The 20,746-nt window shown below is 40.1% G+C and overlaps 1 protein-coding gene across 1 annotated transcript in view; it reads left to right on the forward strand.

The window, feature by feature from the left end:
• Positions 1–20,746, forward strand: part of NELL2 (neural EGFL like 2) — a 148,314-nt gene that overhangs the window by 34,350 nt on the left and 93,218 nt on the right. The window contains exon 9 of the mRNA XM_017829184.1: positions 3,721–3,823. Within this exon, the coding sequence (XP_017684673.1) occupies positions 3,721–3,823 (103 nt within the window). The remainder of the gene's footprint in view (positions 1–3,720; positions 3,824–20,746) is intronic.

The following is a 20,746-nucleotide window of genomic DNA, read 5'->3' on the forward strand; positions in this document are numbered from 1 at the left end:
GATTAGTCTTATTGAAGCAAATAATGAGAACTTCCAGATGTATGCTAGGTAATAACAACAAAGTGCTTTAATACTTGATCTAAATGTAAGGAATAGTATTGATAAATTGTGATGGGTTTACCTTGGCTGAACACCAGGTGCCCACCCAGCCGCTCTATCCCTCCCCTTCCCAGCAGCACAGGGGAGAGAGTAAGGTGGGAAAAGAAAACAACACAAATCGTGGGTTGCAATAAGGCAGTTTATATTTGTGCAAAAAAAGAAAGCAAAGGCAGCATGTGCGCGCACAAAGCAGGAGCTAGCAGTTAATCTCTACTTCCCATAAGCAGCTGTGGTGGTTTGAAAAACACAGGAATTTCAAAAAGGCCAATTTAAAGGGGTTGTTACGATTTGTTCTAATGTGAAAGGGAAGAAGTTTTCAGACACATACAACTTGGTATTAGGGGAAGGGAAATACTTACAAGTTTATTTACATACATACATATATATATATATATAACAACTTAACTACTTCTACAGTAAAATAATTTATTACATTAGATTAAGTCTCTCCTTTCTTTCAAAAAGAGTCCAAGAAGAAAGGAGAAGAAGTCCTTTTTTTCACTTTCAAACTATAATTCTTCTAAATTAATTTCTTGTGGCACTATTAAGTGTCTCTTATCTTGTCTTTATCCCCTGTTTTTACTTCGTGGAAATCCCAGCTCCCTCGAGCCTGAGCCTTTGGGGAGCTTCTTCGAAGATTTCACTCCTCCTCGGGGTAAAAGAATTTTAAGGGTTCTTAGTTTAGTTCTTACCCTAGAATTGACTCCAACCAATTCACTGGTGCTGCTGACCTTTTGCAGGGGGCCTCTCTGTTCCAAGTAGCTCAGGCTACTCCTCTGCAGAAGTTTGTTCCATGGCTGCCTCCCCCTCAGAATTCATGGCTGAGCAGCTCAGCTTGCTCCGGCCACCCCTCACTGGCTCAGTTCCAGCGCTGTCTGTGCTCGGTCGCTGGTTTCTGCCTGGCTGATTGAACATTTTGCTGTTGGTTTTCTCCCCCATCTCTGCGAAGTGGAGTAAATTCGACCTGGAGGTCTTCCTTGATCCTTCAGGGTCCTCCTCGGTCATCGGTTTCAGCGGAGGGGAGGGAGCTCCACTGCATGGCTGGCTGCTCCTGGCCCAGCTGGCAGGAGCCAGGGGGCAGAGGCCCCCGGCCCTGGGCCATACCAAGCACGCTCAGAGCATGGCTGCTTCTGCTTCTAGCCACGCAGTCCAGAATTAACCCCTTCTCTTCAGTTTCTGTGAACATGTAACTTCCACAAGAGCATACAGACTGTTAATTGGTTCAGTATGAAAAACAATACCTCCTGAGGAAAAGCCTTTTTCAAACCACCACAGCAGCAATGTAGGTGCTCCAGAACACATATCGTTGTCAGCAGGCAGCCATTAGAGACAATGAGCGCCTCCGGTCCTGCTCCTTGCCGCAGCTTTTATATCTGGGTTGACATCATGTGGTATGGAATATCCCCTTCATCATCCCCATATAGGCCACCAAAAAGACTGTAGTGGGTTGACCCTGGCCAGATACCAGATACCCACTAAAGCCACTCTCTCACTTTTCTCTGCAACTGGACAGAGGAGAGAGAAAAAAAAATAGCTAGGAATTCAAGAGTAGAGATAAGAGCTGGGAGAGGTCAGTAACTGATTACCTTCACAGGCAAAACAAGACTCAAAGTGGGGATAATACTTACATTTATTACTAACAGGATAAGAGCCAAAGAGTGAGAAATAAAACAGTCTTAAAAACACATTCCCCCACCCCTCCTTACATGTTCTCCCTCCTCCTCTCCAGTGGTGCAGGGGGATGGGGAATGGGGGTTAGGGTCAGTTGTTGTTTCTGCCGCTGCTCAGGGAGAGGAGTCCTTCCCCTGCTCCCGTGGGGTCCCTCCCACAGGAGACAGTCCTTGATGGGCCTCTCTGGCATGAGTCCATCCCTCAGGCAGCAGTTCCTCTCAAACTGTTGTCCCGTAGGTCACTCCTCCATGGGGTGCAGTCCTTCATGAATGAGCTGTACTGGTGTGGGTCCCCTGCAGGGGCCACAAGTCCTACCAGGGAAAAACCTGCTCCAGTGTGGGCTTCGCTCTCCACGGGCCGCAGGTCTCTGGCAGGACCCCACTCCATCCTGGACCTCCCACAGGGTTACAGCCTCCTTCATGCATCCACCTGCTCCAGCATGGGCTCCTCCATGGGCTGCAGGTGGGTCTCTGCAACCTGATGGTCCTCCATGGGCTGCAGGGGCACAGCTGCTCCACCATGGGCTGCACCACGGGCTGCAGGGGCCTCAGCTCCAGTGCTTGGAGCATCTCCTCCCCCTCCTTCTGCACTGACCTTGGTGTCTAGGTTGTTATTCCTATGTTCTCACTCTGCTCTTCCCTGGCTGCAATTTTCTTCTGTGCAACCATCTTTTGTTTTTAAATATGTTATCACAGAGATGTTACTATTACTTCTAATTGGCTCGGCCGTGGCCAGCGACAGGAAGTCTGTGCTGGAGCCAGCTGGCATTGGCTCCACAGGACAGGGGAAGCTTCTAGCAGCTTCTAATGGAAGCTACCCCTGTAGCCCCCCCACTACCAAAACCCAGCCACAGAAACACACTACATAAATATATTTCCCTACTGTTTCAGTAGTGGTAGTATGTGTATTTCCTGTATTTCGTGTTACCATATGCAGATGCTATGTGATATACTTAGCTATCATGTTATTCCCATGCACTGAGTTGCAAATGGTTTCTCTGGATAATTGATTCTCTGCTTTTTGTCACTATAAACACAGTCTTTTTCCTGGCAAATGATTTAATAGATCCCTTGTGTCTGATTCCCTTTGGTTGCCTTTGGTTACATCTCAGTAAGCAATAAAGAGTAAAATGTCAGGGTCATATGTAAGCTCTGTTATATTACAAATGAAAAAGATTTGGTGGATGGAAGATTCCCAGAGGTATCACAACTCCAGAAGTGATTGCAAGTATCCTTTCAGGTACTAAACCATGGCATCTGTGTTATTGTCCATTCATGTAAAACTCATTCATTTCATTTGAACTCATTAAATGCCTAATCCAAAGGCCATTAGAAATCAGTGAAAAGGCTGTTGTTGTCTGTACTGCACCTTAGATTGATTTGCTGCTATCTATAATTTGCTAAATGGGTCTCTTAAAGCTTAATATTTTTTTGATCTTTATATTTCTGAGGGGATATTAATTTCGCTTTTTGGTATTTTATGGTATCAATTCTGGCTGATACATATTTAAAATTCTTTGAATTTAGTATTAAATGCATTACATATTTTTGTCTTAGATTTTTCTTGCAGCTATAATATTATTACCTTTTTAGAAATATATTGTCTCACATAAAAATCAGAAGGCAGAGTATTATCTGTGAAATTGTTATTTCACAATAATCTGTCTGCCAATCAACAAAAAACCTGAATGTTTTGCCCCCAAATAGATTTGCCTCTTAAAAAAAAGGGATCATTATCATTTCAAAGAACATGATTCATGTCTAAAAGATTGCACATGTGACATTCTAAAAGTATAGTTTCTGTTCATTTAGTTATTAAAAGATCTGTGTTGAAATGTCTTTTTTGGTGTTGTTAGAGAATTCAATGCATTTAAAAATATATTTTTCAAGTTGAGAACATCTCTGCTATTGCTAAATATAACTACCAGTTAAGCACCTTTTATTCTTCTAGAACGGTACGGTGCAGTGCGAGGCTTTGATTTGCCCCCTTGCTGACTGTCCACTTAATTCTGCCCTGGCCTATGTGGATGGCAAGTGCTGCAAGGAATGTCAATGTAAGTTTTACTGTTGTGCTTTCTTCTAATGAATACTTTGAAATCTTAAAGAATATGAATCTTTCTGTAAATATGTCACTAAAAGAACTGGTCAGGAAATTAAATATTTGGGTTGAGGAATTAGAGAACTTGGACTTCTCTGAAGTATTCTGGGAAATTGGTAACCAGAAGATTTTAATTTTTAATTTTGGGATATTTTGTTTCATTTTAGTTGTATTTTTTTTTTAAGCATAGGTATTTTTTATCAAAGTTTTAAAAGAAAAAAGCTAATTAAAAGGCTTTCTGCATTTGTCTTCCATTGTCTATCTTTTATACCAAACCAAAGTTCAAGAAAAATTGCCTGGTGTCTGTTTTGATCAGTGTCTAACACCTTTATTGCAAGAAGAGTGTACTTCCAGCCTTATATTGTAGTGCCAGAAATGGAGGTTCAGACTTAAGATTCTTCTTCTGTAATTAAGGGAAGAGAAAACTCATCTAGACCCAAGAGACCAGCAAAAACCAGACACCTAGAAATGTTCTTTCACAAAAGGTCATAAAAGAATTATACAGGAAAATAAATGAAAGTTATTTAATATTGTCATTTGGGATGTATGATTACTTTTTGGTTTTATAGCATTTTGGTTTTGTTGTAAATAGGACCAGAGAAGGGGAATTTTGGTTTATTCACTACTTAGATGGACTACACATTGATTACGTGTATTCCATATGTGATGGTTAGTTATTGTAGACTGTGGTAGAATCCACTATTGAAACTGAGCATGAGATGAACACACTTCTTTATTCTGTAAATGTTGAGATTTTTCTGTGGGGTTTCATCACTCTTCTACTGCGTATAAAATTTCTTACCGAGTATAGAGAAATACATAACTGGTTAAAATGACATGTTGTAAGATAAAATTCAGGAAGACGTTTTGTACTCCATTGATCTAACTCCCACAGGAATTTATTAATATTTAATTGTGTTAGAAGTTACACAAACCATTCCATTTCATGAAATGTTATTAACTTATTCAAGTAGATTAATTCTAATTAAGAGGAAATTAGAATTCAGATACTTTTTTTTAACCAGCTACACAGAATTTCCATGCATATTAGATGACTCAGGGAATTGGTAATTCAGGGATGTGAGGTATGTGGCATTCAAGCCTCTATTTGACACTATTTGAATCTCTGACCATGTTGGCAGAATTTGAAAACCTGATCCTCTGAAGTATGTTTTTCTAATGTACTGCCTGTGAATTAAGTTGGGATGTTAATGGGGAAACACTCACATCATACGATGTCTTCCAAAGTTTCTTTTATTAGGAGTCTTGACAAGAGTGAAGAAATGCGAATGAGCATATGGACACTGACCTTGTCATACAGCATTAATACTTCTCCTTCAAATTAAGATACAGTTCTGGTACTGCACACTGTAAAGTTTACTTTGATATTTCCTGTTTGATATTCTTAATATTATGAAAAATGTTGTATCTTTCAGTGTTGTGAATTTTATGCCAGTACATAATTCAATTTATAACTAACATGCACACATATTACTCTCTTGACAAACTACTTGAAAAATAATTAGATCAGAAAATATAAGTAAAAATTGATTTTGAAAAATCGTTCCTAATTTCATCTAGGTTATTTAAAGTGACTTTTAAATAAATCAAACCATTTTTGAAGTGGCTAAATTCCTGAGACCAAAGGGCGGAGAATGAAAGTTGGAGTCCCATTGACAAGGTAGTTATATTCCAATGAAAAAGTGGAAGTTAGAGGTAATGGAGATGCAGGACTGTGACTTATTCTTCTGGCCAGCTTGGTGGAAATGCTGAGTTGTCTCTGAGTTCATATATATGTGTCGGCCGTATTCTGTCCTCTTGATGTCTTCAGCTCAGGGTCTGAGCTGACTGAGGTCAGTGTGCTTGGTGAACATGGCTCTTGCTTGGGGTTGTTTCTGCCAAACTGTTATGTAAGTAGAAGTGCCCAGGCAGTGGCAGCTGTGCCAGCCTTGTGGCCGTGTCTCACTCCGCCAGAGCTAAGCGCTTCCTTTCTCAATTATTCCTTTCTTCTGCTGGTGTTTGAACAAAGTCATCAAAAATCAAAAGAACGAGGTCTGATTTAGTGGCAGCTGGCAGGGAAGAGTTGAGTACAGCACTTCAGGCTTTTACAGTGGTCAGCAACCAGGCTTTCTGGGTTTTTAATTGTATTTATTTATTAACCCCTAAGTGATTGAAGATAGGGTCATTCTGCTTGGCTTTAGGCATGCAGAATTTGGGAATATAATCTGAAATGACTTCATATACACTAATAATTAAAATAGGACAGACACAGTTCTATGGCCTTGTGGCTGAGTGTCGCTTGTGGCTCCAATTTACATGGCTAAACTCTCTTCCCCCTATCCCCCAACAGATTGTCTGCATGCAGATGGCTGACTCTGATCAAGGCTGTCTCCCCAGCCATGCCTGGCACTGCTTCACAGCATCTTGGCTGATACAGGCCAAAATTGCGCCATAACGTGTGCTAGCACTCAGACTGCAGGGAGGGTTACAGACTGTAACCAAACACTTTCAAGCCTCCTGTCATTTGCTGTTTCATTGACCTGTTGTGTATCATTTACTAGTTGTGGACATCACCAGTTTGGCTCTCTTGATAGTCAGTGAAAGAGAGTGGCACCTCCAGAGGGCACTTGGTGCTGAGAGGGGCTGGAAGGGATGGGATGAATTGCCTTTCAGAAGTGGGCATCTCCTTCCATGGATTATATAGGAAGCCCAGGTGATTATATTGAATACTGAAGTTTTAGACAGATAAAGTTGTGAGGTTAGTCTTTACATCAGTTACTGTGATGCATATCAGGTGTGTCAGATAGGAATGTAAAGTACTGGATTTTAAAGCCTGTTTCTGTCATTAAGCAGTTATGCTGAGACTTTCCCATCCTGCCAAGTCTTGAGAATTGAACTTCAGCCCAGCATTTACATTTTGGACAGTACAGCTTTGCTGTATCTTGTTTGATTATGTTTTTAACACTTCGGAAATTTCAGCACGACTAACTTGTCATGTTTTTCTTAAATGCTTAGTTCTTAGTTCAGGGAAGAACATTTAGTAAGGAATGGTTTAGATTTTTTATTTTTTAACTAATATTGCTTTGACTTTGGTTCTTCTCGTGAGCCAAAGGGAAAAAAAACCACAAAACAAACAACAAACCAAACCCTGACCTTTCTCCCCTAACTCCATACCTTTGTTTGAGGACATTCAGACAATTTGCACTGTTTTGTCTTGTGCGAAGGTCGATGCTGGTAGCATAAGGAATGGCAATGCATGCAAATTATCACTGTGTTTTCTATTAGCTGTAATGGGCTAAAAGAAGTAGCAGTCTTCCAGGGCAGATAAATGGGCCAGTGTGCTGGATATATGTTTCAGCTGAAGACAAGCTATTCAATGCAAAATTCACTCCAGCTACCAAAGCATGTATCTTAGTTCAGTGGGACCTTCCTGTGGAGAATTGTTTGTAGTCAGAAGGCAGAGACTACTTTCTTTGCTATGCTCAATGCAATTGTAAACCTTTCTGAGAAGTTATGTGCAAAAGATCATTAAACTCTTTCCTCCTCTGCAGAGATAAATGCATTGTATGGTGATAGGCACTGATATGAATTGTGGACAGATTAAGCTCTACTACTGACCCTACAAATATTTCTTTAGACAACAGACTTGGTTTAAGAAGTACAAGGACAGGTTCATTTATTTTAAGTGAATTGTGGAAAGACTGCCAATGTCTTAGTAGCTGTGACAATTGGTGTTTGGTCAGCAAATCTAATTATAGTAATGTTTTTATTAGTCAGTGTATTAACACTGAGGCATCACTTCCAATAGCTATGTGCTATATGCATTTTTTTTAAATGCAGGTAATGTATTGTTAAAAACTAGCTGATTTTCATTTTTTTAAGGCCAGAAGTGATATTTGTACCAGTATCTGGTACAGTAATTTCCATCACCAAAGACTGATCTCCAGGAAGAAATTGCTGTTTTCTCATCACTGTCTTCCTCCCAGTGACACTGTAGATACTTAGAGACCTAATCCCAAACTATTTAAATCTATCCCAACAGATTCCAGTAGAGGTTAAACTCTGAGTGATTATGCTTAAATCTGCAGGTTGTGATTTTTTCATGCACCTGTTTTTCTTCTGAAACAGGACATTTAATGGGTTTCTGGTGCATTGTAGCCAAATTTACACTCTAACACAAGTCTTTTAAGCAACTGTGTGAAGCACAGGCTTGTACTGGATCAGCTTACAGTTCTGATGCTAGCAGCCATGGAGAGAAAGTGTGTAAAGGGGTTCTATAACTTGGGAAGAATTTTTGGAACAAAATAATTAAAACAGAAATATGGACATTGTGGCTCTTATGTATGGGTTTCTGATGCAACAACCTGTTGTACTTTTAATTTCATGATTAATATTAAAGGGATTTCCCCTCTTGCTCTTCATGACACACTGTTTTTTCCCCAAAGCTAGACACTCTTCTGCAAGCTCCAGCACTTGTAGCCTACTGATGCGGAGAGAAGGAGCTGTGAAAACCCATCTGCTTCTCCTTTGTGCAGCAATTGGCCATTGGCAAGAGGGCAAAATTTTCATCTAGAAACTTAAGGAATATTGATTAAGCTTAACCTGAAAATCATAATTTATCTGGGTGAATTGAAGCATTGTGGACTTAAGCCTATGCTGCTGTCATGGTTTAACCCCAGCCAGTAACCAAGCACCCTGCAGCCACCCACTGACTCCCCCGTCATTAAGGTCAGAAAGAATCGGAAGGGTAAAAGCCAGAAAACTCATGAGTTGAAAGACAGATTAATAGGGAAAGCAAAAGCTTCACACACAAGCAAAGCAAAACAAGGAATGAATTCACTGCTTACCATGGGCAGGCAGGTCTTCAGCCATCCCCAGGAGAGCAGGGCCCCATCACACCTAACAGTTACTTGGGAAGACAAATACTGTCACTCCAAATGTCCCTCCCCACCCTTCTTCTTCCCACAACTTTATATATTAAGCATGATGGCATATGGTATGAAATATTCCTTTGGTCATTTTGGGTCACCTCACCTGCAACCTCCCATGCACCCCCAGTTTCCTTGCCAGCTTGGCAGATATGAGAAGCAGAAAAGGCTTTGGCTTTGTATAAGCTCTGCTCAGCAATAACGAAAGCATCTCTATATTATCAACTCTGTGTTCAGCACAAATCCAAAACACACCCCTATACCGGTTATTGAGAAGAACATTAACTCTACCCCAGCCAAAGCCAGCACAGTTTCTCACCAAGTTTCACCTTCTCACAAAATTGCCGCTTTTTTTCTTGGCTTGCACCCTCTTGCCTTTGGTGACATCCATCAGTAGCAGAGTGGGATGCCAGCCCCTGCCTTGCTTCTCCAGCTCTTGGTGAACTTCTCCTGCATTCAGTGTGGCACAAAGAAGAGGCTGCAGCTCATAGAAATGATGGAATGGCAGGATTAGTGAGCACTGGCCAAACAGGTCATCTTATCCTTGCAGTAAATCAGAGGAAGGGAAACCAAAGAGCAGCTCCAGTGTGCTGACTGGGACACAGCACAAGTCTGAGGGCTATGGGCAGCCAGCAGGCTCAGGGTGACAAAGCAGGCATTAGTACTGGAGGAAGAAGAGACCGTTTTTAGCAGTGAAGCAATGATTAGTAATTTATCATAGCTTTTATAAAAAATGCACACTTTAGAATATAAAGGAGAAGCAACATTCTGGCTAATGCAAAAAATTAGTTGCTTTTTGATTATAAATATTTATATGTTGCTTTTTGAAGAACACAAGTACAAATAGCACAAGTGCATAACTTCCATTATATTGAGAGGTTTTTTTAATATGTAAAATCAGATAAATTAACCTACTTCAGAATAGTCCTGAAAACTATCTGGAATATAGCCAGCACTGGATTGTTCCCTAGAGCCATGTTCTTTGTTATAACCCCCTGTAGTCAGCATGCAGAACTTCTGAAAGTTATTTAGTATTTATCAGAATAGTATCTGTTCAGCCTCTACTTTCTGGATTTTCAGTGCTGAAACTATTCACATCAACCTTATTTCTCAGGCTTTTGCATCACATATAATGGTAGTATCATGTTGGAATGACAGATAAAAAGCATTATATACCCACTTGTACTACTGAGATGTATTACATTGTACTTTATGGACTGTTTAAACCATTTTATTACTTCAGCAACTCTTGTGACTTCAAAAGAAATGTAGTATTTATATTCATTTGGAAATAGGACACAAATAAATTTTTCTAGTGAAATATTTTTTAAAGGGAAAAAACATGTCCTTGAACTCACATAGGTCAACAAAATCAGTGGAACTATTTTAGATTTACAAAGCTATAGTAGAAAAGCATAATTGATTTATGTGTCATTTGTGAATCCAGCATAGCTCCTACAATCTCAGAGTCTCACAGAAGGGTTGAGTTTGGAAGGGACCTTTGGAGGTCTCCAGGTCCAACCCTACTGCTCAAGCATGGCAACCTAGAGCAGGCTGGCCAGGACTGTGGCCAGATGACTTTTGAATATCTACACAGATGGAGACTCCACAACCTCCCTGGGTGACCTGTGCCAGTGCTCAGTCACCCTCACAGTAGAAAAGTATTTTCTTGTGTGTTTTAATTTGGGCCCATTGCCTCTTGTGCTTTCACTGGGCACCACTGAGAACAGGCTCCTCTTCATTCTCTTCCATCAGGAGTTTGCACACATTGGGAAGGTCTCAGAGCCTTTACTTCTCTGGGATGTGTAACATCTCAGGAAGCTCAGACAGTCTAAGAATACTTTGGGGCCTTTCCTGTGCTGGACTGAAAGCCAGTTGAAGACACTGGAGGGACTCGGCTTTCGTAGTCAGGGCCAGTCTCACCCTTGACTCAGTCTCTCATATATTTTCTATTGTAAAGCTATAGAAAGTTTCACACTACTCTTACACCATAGCAATATTTGTTTTATATCTGTTACATGGCCAGTGACAGAATTGTCAGTGGATTTTTGCTGCCAAGCTTGTAGTCTCGAGTGACTCTTGCTCTTTAAAAGCTGGACAGTATTCCTCATCAGGAGGGAAACTGAGTCTTTTCACTTGCAATTCACTTGGAATTCCCCTCTGAGCAGGAAACTGGCACCCTGTATGTGTGTTGTTCTATGTAAATTAAAATACACCTTAGGGTGCATTGAAGTACTGCTTACAGTAATTGGACTTCTCAGAATATTTTGTTCCTATGTTTCCTTTCTTCCTTCCCCATGTCCTTTGAATTTCATTGTTCCTTGTTAGCAAAGGAGGTCTGGAGGTGTCAGTGCCTATGCCTGTCTCAGTCTCATCATGCATCAAAGTGCTGCTCTCTCCTAGGTGAGTGGGTTTTTAGCTATTCTGGGCTCCATGCATCATGGAACTCTACTAGAAGGCTCTATCTGGAGGCAACGTATCAGTATATGAGGAGAATTCCAGTTAATGGTAGAGTCATCTAGTTTTAGTCTTCCTGAGGAATGAATACTAAAATAAAGTATGTTTAAGAAAATCCTTATTCATTAAAATATATTACACTGAATATGTAGCAGTCTGCACTAAAGAAGAAATTGGAAAAATAATATTGGTAATTTTTTTGGTAGAGAATTAAAAATATTTTTTTACATGAGAATTTTGCTGTAGGCCAAATTTTGCTCTGCTCTCCTTATAACCTATTCTGTCAAGATTGTCTGGGAAAAGAGATAATCTTTTCCATTCCTTTTTCGTTATGTTTTTACCAGGGAGATCATAAAATATAAAATACCTGCAGCACATTATTATTTCAGTTTATTTCCAGTGCAAATAAAACATTAACATATGCTAGATATGAATATATTGGCTGTCAGACAGCTAGGAGTGGACAGATTTGCAGTGTTCTAGTTTCTTGTAAGTTATTACCCTGACTTTAGTAATACTGATTTCATCAGAATTTACTTAGTCAGGTAGATATGAAATAATAATGAAAGAAAGTCTGGTTCTATTTATGATTACAAAAAGCACCTAGGATATGTGAGCATTCACATTGCTATGTGTTGATTTCAATGTGTTTGTTTTCACCAATGATGGGAGAACAAACACCATTCGTTGGAGTGTGGGATTGGTTTTTGTTGGTTTTGTTTTTTTGGGGGGTCGGGATTTTTTTGTTTGTTTGGTTGTTTTTTTTTGTCCCAAAACCAGGAGCACATCACCAAATCAGCAGCTTGTAGCTGATGTTCTAGTTTTTGCCTGGAGCTTTTATTCTGTAGATCTTGGAAATATCTGTAGTATCAGTAGCAGTCATCTTCAATGTGCATGAGTTCTGAAAAGAAGTTTGCCTTCACTGAAAACCGCAGAAACTGCAGGTTTTGGACGAGGTCACAGAAAAGTAACAAGCTGGAAGCAGAGTACTAATGGAGCTGGACAGAGTAATATATCAAAACCAAACCAACCAACCAACCAAATGAGATTGCTGGCCTGTGCAGTTTTGCAAAGACCAGTTTGCACTCAACATACTCTTATTCAAGATTATTAACAGGATTGCCACATTAACAAGGATTGCCTGGGTGAAACTTTGGCCCAGGGCAGACACTGGTAGGAGATATGGGAGTGTAAAAGAAGGCACACATAGTTTTCTGACAACACCTATGTCATGTGAAATGAAAAAATAGGAAGGCTGTGAAGGCTGAAACTCAATAAGTTACTGGAAGAAACTCCACCACAAAACTGTCAATAATGTGATCTTATTTCCCAAGGAAGGGATGGTAAAATATGAGTGAAGTTGATTCAGCGAGATTAATATAAAATGATGTATACTGTTATCCTTTGTTTGTCTTTTTGTGAAGACAGTGATTTAAACCAGTCTTTTGGACTGCAGGAGTTTACTGCTTGGTTCACTTCTTAGCCATTGCTTGCAGATATCTAACGTGTGATGTGTAGACCTCCAGGCTGTTATTGATCACAGTTACTACATCTGTCAGCTCATAAAATATATTCGGCTTCAAATAATGGCCACTTTGTCCCATGTGAGACACAACTTTAAAACTGAAATTTTGGCAGATATGGTGTAACAGGCCTTTATCCTGCTTTCCTCATCTGTTGCCTTCAAAAACATCATTGCAATCCTCTTTATTTGAAAAATTCCTGCTATTTGCTTTTGTCACTGTACCAAGCACAGGACTCTGTCTGTGGTATTTCTGTATCACTGTTCTGCCTCTTTGCCAATATAGAGAATGTTTTCACAAATTTTTGCCTTTTGGTGAGTTTTTATTTGGTACTGGTTTCCACTAAGAAGCAAGCTCTGTCCAATTGTTTCGGAGGGTTGTTGACCATCCTGAGCCTTTCTCTACAGGGTAGCTGACTAGTATTTTTTCTCCTCCTACTTATCGAAATTACTTTTGTAATTTTTTGATTGTAAATTAAAATTCTGGTTCTCCCCTTCTTGCTTTAAATTATTTTCAAGTATAATTTTGACTGGTTTCCCAGATTTCGTTTTATTTTTAATTGGTGACGTTTTGTTAAAATTCCTTAACATTATCTGGCATCTATATTTTTTTCCTAGCCCATGAATAAAATTTAAACATATTATTGGGTTTGCTTTTTTGCATTTTCATAAGCTATGATGGTGAAGAACAATTTTTTTAGCTTGCTAATTTCTGATGACCAGTTTATACTTACATAGAGTGGTGTTAGAATGGTATTACAGTGACATCATTGTTTGATGTAATAAATTAGGACAGAAAACACCTGGTTTCAATTATAAGACTTTTTTTACCCCCATCTTGAAAGCAAAGCAAGAAAATATGCTTGACTCATCAGGAAAAAAGACATATACCTGTTTTTTCTAGTGAGTGAGCACTTCAAATACTTTGAAGATAGGGAAGATGAACAAGCATGCTTCTCCCTATGTCACTATTACTTTGACAAAGGCATGTAAATTCAGGTATTATTTCCTTAACATGTCTTTTTAGGTTATATTCATATTCACCGAAGTGCAGTATTTCTCTCTAGGCTTGTAAAGAGGGAGTTGGGTTTTTTTAGATGTTTTTATCATGCTGTATCTAGAAACCTTGTAGATCTTCAAGGCACCTAAATGAGAAATCAAATCTGAGTATAGCATAGAAGAGATAATAATCTTGCATGCATATGACTTCAGAATGCTTAAATCTTGTCCATGGTGTTCTGTGCCTCTGTATGTACAGAATTGCTACTACAGTGGAAGCACCTAACCACAAATTTTCATTTTACTAATTTTACACTATTCTATGGGTGAGTTGCCATGAAAAAACTTTAGAATAAATCAAATTTAAAAAATAATAAAATTAAAACAGACATAAAAATGAATAAATTTATCACATCCTTGGGGAATCCCTGGGTCCATCAGTGCTGGTCACCTTTTTTAAGGACCACCTCCTCAGAGCATAGAAGCAGGCAATTCCAAAATTGTGGAACTCAAGCAGATGAAGCATAAGGTTGGCTTTTTTTTTTTTTTTGGAGCTAAGGCAAAAAAAGAAGGTATATGCCCAGTGGAATCAGACATGGGAGGAATAGAGATGCTGCTCACCCTGGTAGGGAGAAAATTCGTGCAGCCAAATTTCAACTGTAGTTCAAGCTGGCCAGAAATGTGGAGGACAATAAAACGAGTTTTTAAAAATATGTTAATAACAAAATGCGGTGCAGAAATAACATTGGCCTGTTACATGATGAGGATGATCACTCACAAATAGGGACAGAGACAAGGCAGAGATGTTTAATGCTTTCTTTGCCTCTCTCTTCAACACTCATGATGGGTTAAGAGGGTGACAGGGCCCTGAACTGGAGGACCATGACTTTGAGAATGATAAACTCCCAACTGACCCTGCAGAACCTGCTACTCCAGCAGAATCCCTGTAAGTCAGTGGCACCTGATGGAATTCATTTGAGAATCCTCAAATTTCTGGCTGATGCCATTGCAAAGCCTCTCTCAGGGCTTTTGTAAAGGAATCCAGGATGGTCCCAGCAGAGTGGAAATTGGCTAACATTGTCCCAGTTTTCAGGAAGGGCAAGAAGGAGGACCCCAGAAACTACAGGTCTGTCAGTCTCACTTCAGTGGCTGGTAAAGTTATGGAGAAGATTTTTCTGAGAGGTATTGGAAAACACCTGCAAGACAATGCAGTCATTGGTCACAGCCAGCATGGCTTCATGAGAGGAAAGTCCTGCTTTTCCAACCTGATTTCCTTTTATGACAAGGTAATCCACCTAGTTGATCAAAGGAAGCCAGTTGCTGTTCTCTTTTTGGATTTCAATAAGGCTTTCAATACTATCTCTCACAGGATCCTTCTGAACAAACTGTCCAGCACACAGCTGGATAAACACATCATGTGGTGGGTGAGCAACTGGTTCATGGGTTGAACGCAGAGGGTAACAGTGAATGGGATGACATCAGACTAGTTATCTGTCACTAGTGCGGTCCTACAGGGCTCCATCTTGGGCCCTGTGCTCTTCCACATCTTCATAAATGACTTGGATGATGGACTGGAAGGGATACTAAGTAAATTTACCAGTGGTGCTAAATTGTGAGGAGCTGTTGACTCCCTCAAAGACAGAGAAGCCCTGTAAAGAGACCTTAAAGGACTTGTTAATCACCAACCATATGAAGTTCAAGAAAAACTGTGCCGGGGTCTGCACTGAGATGGGAAAGCCCTGGATGTACATAAATACTGGGGAACAAAATGCTACAGAGCAGTGCTACGGAAGGCGACCTGGGGGCCCTGGTCAACATCAAAATGAGTCAGCAGTGCCGTGGCAACCAGGAGGGCCAACCATATCCTGGGAGGCATCAGGAAAAGCATCGCCAGTCGGTTGAGGGAGGGGATTGTCCCACTCTGCTCTGCACTGGTGTGACCTCACCTTGAATATTGTGTGCAGTTTTGGGCACCACAATATAAGAAAGATATTGAGCTATTAGAGGGAGTCCAAAGAAGGGGTACGAAGTTGGTGAAAGTCCTAGAGGGGAAGCTGTATGAGAAGGGGCTGAGATCATTTGGCTGGTCAGTCTGGAGAAGACTGGGGGGAGACCTCATCACAGTCTACAGTTTCCTCGTGGGGGGAAAGTGGAGAGACCTGCACTGCACTGACCTGTTCTCTGTGGTGACCGGTGACAAGACCCATGGGAATGGCATGAAGCTGTGTTGGAGGAGATTTAGGTTAGATATAAGGAAACGTTCTTCACCCAGAGGGTGGTTGGGTATGGGGACAGACTCCCCAGGGAAGCAGTCACACCACCAAGCCTGCCAGAGTTCAGGAAGCATTTGGATGATACTCTCAGGCACATGGTGTGACTCTTGAGGTTGATCCTGAGCAGAGATATGGTTGGCCCTCCTGGTTGCCACGGCACTGCTGACTCATTTTGATGTTGACCAGGGCCCCCAGGTCGCCTTCCGTAGCACTGCTCTGTAGCATTTTGTTCCCCAGTATGTATGTACATCCAGGGCTTTCCCATCTCAGTGCAGACCCCGGCACAGTTTTTCTTGAACTTCATATGGTTGGTGATGAACTTGATGATCCTTGTGGGTCCCTTCCAACTTGGCATGTTCTATGATTCTGCTGTGGTCAAGTGTTGTGGTTGTGGAGGTGGGAATATGAGCACTACTTGAAATTTCTGGGACTCACACAGGCAAATGTCTTGAAACATGCACTCCGCTGCCGTGTTCTAACCCTTCGAGTTCACGAAGCATTTGGACAGTGCTCTCAGGCACATGGTGTGACTCTTGTGGTTGTCCTGTTGCAGGGCCAGGAGTTGGACTACAGTGATCCTTGTGAGTCCCTTGCAACTCTGAATATTCTATACTTTTTATGCATCAGTTTAACCTCCTGTTCACACATTTGCACCTTTGTTCCTGTTTCCAGTGTGACATCTTAAGCCCCATGAAAAGTCAGTGAAAGGAATAGGTTGATTCTTATAGTGTGAACCCACCTTGGCTTCTGAAAACTAGCCTGTGTGTACAGTCTTTCACCATCTTGGAAGCTGTTTACCAGTGCTGTTTAAAGCAAGTCACAGTCATTTTTCCTTCTGCTGCCTGTCAATTGAATGCAGACAGCAAAAGCCCTGCCCTTTGTTCTTTTCATTAAAATTCCATGTTTTCAAGTCTAACATCTTCTAAACATATGTGGACAGATGTCAAGGTCTGTTAAATAAAATCCTAAAGTCGTTTTTGAAATAAAATGAGGTTTTTTTGAACAAAAAATGCTCTCTCCCTTGGAGAATGATAGCCCTTGCATTTCTCCTCACAAACTGTGAAGGTCATACTGCAAAAACAGATGGGATACTGCCTTTAGAGTGCAGCTCTTAGGACACCATGGTTGACCTGGAAATAGGGAGAGGCATTGAGAAAATGTATTTAAGGAGGTGTGTTCGTTGTTGCTATTAATTACTTGCATTAAGGTAACTTTACAACCCTACTGCTATGAAGACGCATTGAACTAGTTATTGCACACGTAAAAGACTGTCCTCTCTTCTGCAGGATTTGACAACTTAGAGTGTAAGAGAAGAAGCAGATACTGAATATAGAGCCAAAGATGTGGGGGAAGCTAAAACAGAGTCATTGTCCTGTCAGGCTTCTCTCAGGTGTGACTGTGCACTTCTGCCTCAGTGTTCACGAGCTTTGACTTGGGGCTGTTATCACTGTGGGCTGTGCCTTGGCTTCTGATTCAGAACTGTGTCTGCAGGAAATGGGCATACTGAGTTACTGATACTTATTCAAGATCTGAGGGAAACATTTTCCTTTTTTATTTTTCTCAAGATATTTTACATCCATTGTTTTAGCTCTTAGAACAACAGAATTTAGAGGAATGGGGAAGGAGAAGCTAATTTGACTATCTGATATAGTTCAATATGGTAGTAATGTTATCTCCAAAGCACATTGCTAGCATTATGGTTATTTGCTCCTCACATTTCTCATGGAAATATCAAAGTATTCCTCATATATTGAGGCACAGGGAGGCCAGATCACAGGCAATGGGAGGTGGATTCATATTCTCAATTCCAATAAAGTTCCCTCTAACAAGCCAGATTATTTCGCAGGACAGATAGTACTTTTTCTTGCCCAAATGTCATATCTGTCCATAATTCCTTTGTTCCTATATAATTCTACTAAATATCCATACTAAATCTCTGCAGCTAATGAAAAGAAAGCCTTTGCTGATAGTATATTGATAACAAACTGAAGAATTTGTCAATGCAAACTGCTATTTTTCTCTCGTGTTTTCAAGAGTTTGAAGAAAATGAAAACCACTGAAAATGGGTTTCATATAATTCATTAAGTATTTTGTCTGAGCGCTATTTAATCCATTCCAGTAATTTCCAAGATTCTTGGTAATGAAATGAGTTACATATAAAGATGTTCCCATTTCTTTTCTGTATCATTGAAATTGCAGAGTTATGCTTTGCCTTATAGAGGTTAGATGCTAATTGACGGTAATTAAAAATGAAATCTTTTTTTTATTGTACTTTCTGATTCTTGGTTTCCATATAAAGGTAGTGGAAAAAGATATGGTTTCTGTAAAATGGAAAAGGAAAAAAGTGCATTTGTTAATGTATTAGTAAGATAGAAGTATTGCAGGTTTCCTAGACACTGGCATAAACTATAGCCCCATATAGACAAACACACCTGGCTGCACAGGGTGTGCATTAGACAAGTTTGTCTAATGTCTGGAAAGGTCCTCCTAAAGACAATAGGTGTGTTAACAGATATAATTTTTTTTTTTAATTATCAGTAACTCTAAGGATTTCTTGTTGCCAAACAAAAAGGAATAGTCACATTGACAGTTGCTATGTCCAGCTTACTGTTTTCCCATGACTGCGTTGGAGCATCAACAGATGCACTTGGGAGAAAGTAGCTCTGACAAAGCAGAATCTGTAAACATATGCTCCAGCTACTTTTAAATTTTTAATTATTTCAAATGCTGAACTGACTGTAGACATGAAGTATTGTATTGTTTGGAAATGTGCAATGGATAATAGTAATTTCTGGCAGCCTTGAGAAACAGGGGCAGGATGTTAGATGTAATAGGTTTCTATTTGAAGTTGTCTTTTGAAAATTTCCAAAACTATTGATAATACCTGATTTTTTAAAGTTAGTTTTTGATTAAATGTTATGTGATAATGAATGTTAAGAGTGAGTATATAACAAATTTGGAAAGCCAGTTTGCATGACGGACTTTAATCAAGATTTCAAAAAATGTTTTTACATTGCTCTCTGTGTTAGAAACCTTTTGCTGAACTAATGCTAAGGACTTAGCTTAAGAATATTAAATGCAGTTCCTGGAGGGCTTTTGATTATGCCAACTCATCCTGTCATTGTGGCTGAAGTGAGGGAGGAAGATGATGGGTATCAGAAGAGAGATGGAAGGATGGGCAGATTCCTTATGTGGGAACAAAACTGGATAGAAGAAATGTTGGGAGCATGAAATCCTGTCAGTTCCTGTACAGAGCTAGATACAGGTGCTTTGAAAGAACTAAGATCCAATAACAGCGATACATGTGGTTGTCTGCTTCTGGGAAAGTCTAAACACGTTAGACTGGCCTGCATAAAGAAGGCCTAGGTGAGTATTGCTGCAACAACCAAGTTAATGAGGGGCTACCATTTGTAGGAGTAGTGAAAGCACTTGGATTTGAGAGGAAAGTAAATACAGTGAAATGGATGCCAGGTCACATGATGTTGTGCCTTCACCAGGGAGAGGTGTGCACCAAAGTCACAGTGCAGAATTCCTAGCTTAAATATCTGTGGAGATTGTTCTGGGCCAAGAAGAATCTGTTGGAAGGTGGAAGCATATGTAGGGTTGCTGATAGTCACTCATGTATGGGTGTAGTCTGTGGGTGTCTGGCAAGCTCTTGGTCAAAAACCCCCATGACTGTTGGAAATAGCTGTAAATTTTTGAAGCAGTAGTTGTTTGGAACCTCTGTAACTTGGGAGCATGGAAACATTGCTTCCAAGTTATTTTCATGCTAATAAATGCCAGTTTTACTATATTATGGTGAAAAGTGTAGTTTTGTTGTTTGCATAGGATGTTTTTTAATACTGTCAAATGAAACTCAAAATCTCTGAAGATGCTGCCACTCAGAGGCACTTGCCTTTTACTGAACATGGTCATGTGATCTGTGTCCACAAAGCTGCAGAAAGCCACCATCTCAGTAGTTACATGCAAAAATGTGTCTTTTAAAATTATACATTATTGGCGCACTCTCTTTTTTTCATGGCAAATCCCCCATGAATAAAATGCATTGTTTCCCCTCTGCCACCCTGTTTGAAGTCTCTGCAGAGCACAGTAACAGTAGCCCCCTGTAAGCAGAGCTCCAGGAGTAGGTGTGTGTCTTCCCATGTCATGTCCATGGATGGTCTTATGACATGACAATGGAGAACACAACCTTCTATTTATGTAATAAATTAGTACTGATTAGTGATAACTATTTAGCTCTCATAGATTTCAAAATAGAGACTCAAAAGTGTGCAAGTCTTTAGCAGTTTTTCATTAATTTCAAAAATTCTCAACACTCAGTCCTAATCAATTAATTGAATTTCATCTTGCATATGGATTCTTGTGACTTGAGGCTTTCTGATGAGTGTATAGGTGAGTTTAAGCATGTTTTGAAGTATAAGATAATCTAGGGAGGTGTCCAGTTTTCTACACTGTGCCATTGTTCTTTTAACAAAGTTTTGGAAAAGTACCTTTTACAACTAGCCCAGTAGTTCATCTGAGAGAAGGTAGAACCGAAGCAGAAATTTCCCTGTCATTAAGGGCTGTCAGCATTTGATACAATAGCTATTTGTACCTTTGCTAAATACAACTATGTCACTGCTATTGAGGATAGCTGGCACAAGGAGTCCATCGGATAATGTCTAATGCCACCTTTATAGGGATTAAGCAGGCATGTAATT

The sequence above is a fragment of the Lepidothrix coronata genome, unplaced genomic scaffold (genome assembly GCF_001604755.1).
Source record: "Lepidothrix coronata isolate B3197 unplaced genomic scaffold, Lepidothrix_coronata-1.0 Scaffold159, whole genome shotgun sequence".
NCBI classification, from domain to species: domain Eukaryota; kingdom Metazoa; phylum Chordata; class Aves; order Passeriformes; family Pipridae; genus Lepidothrix; species Lepidothrix coronata.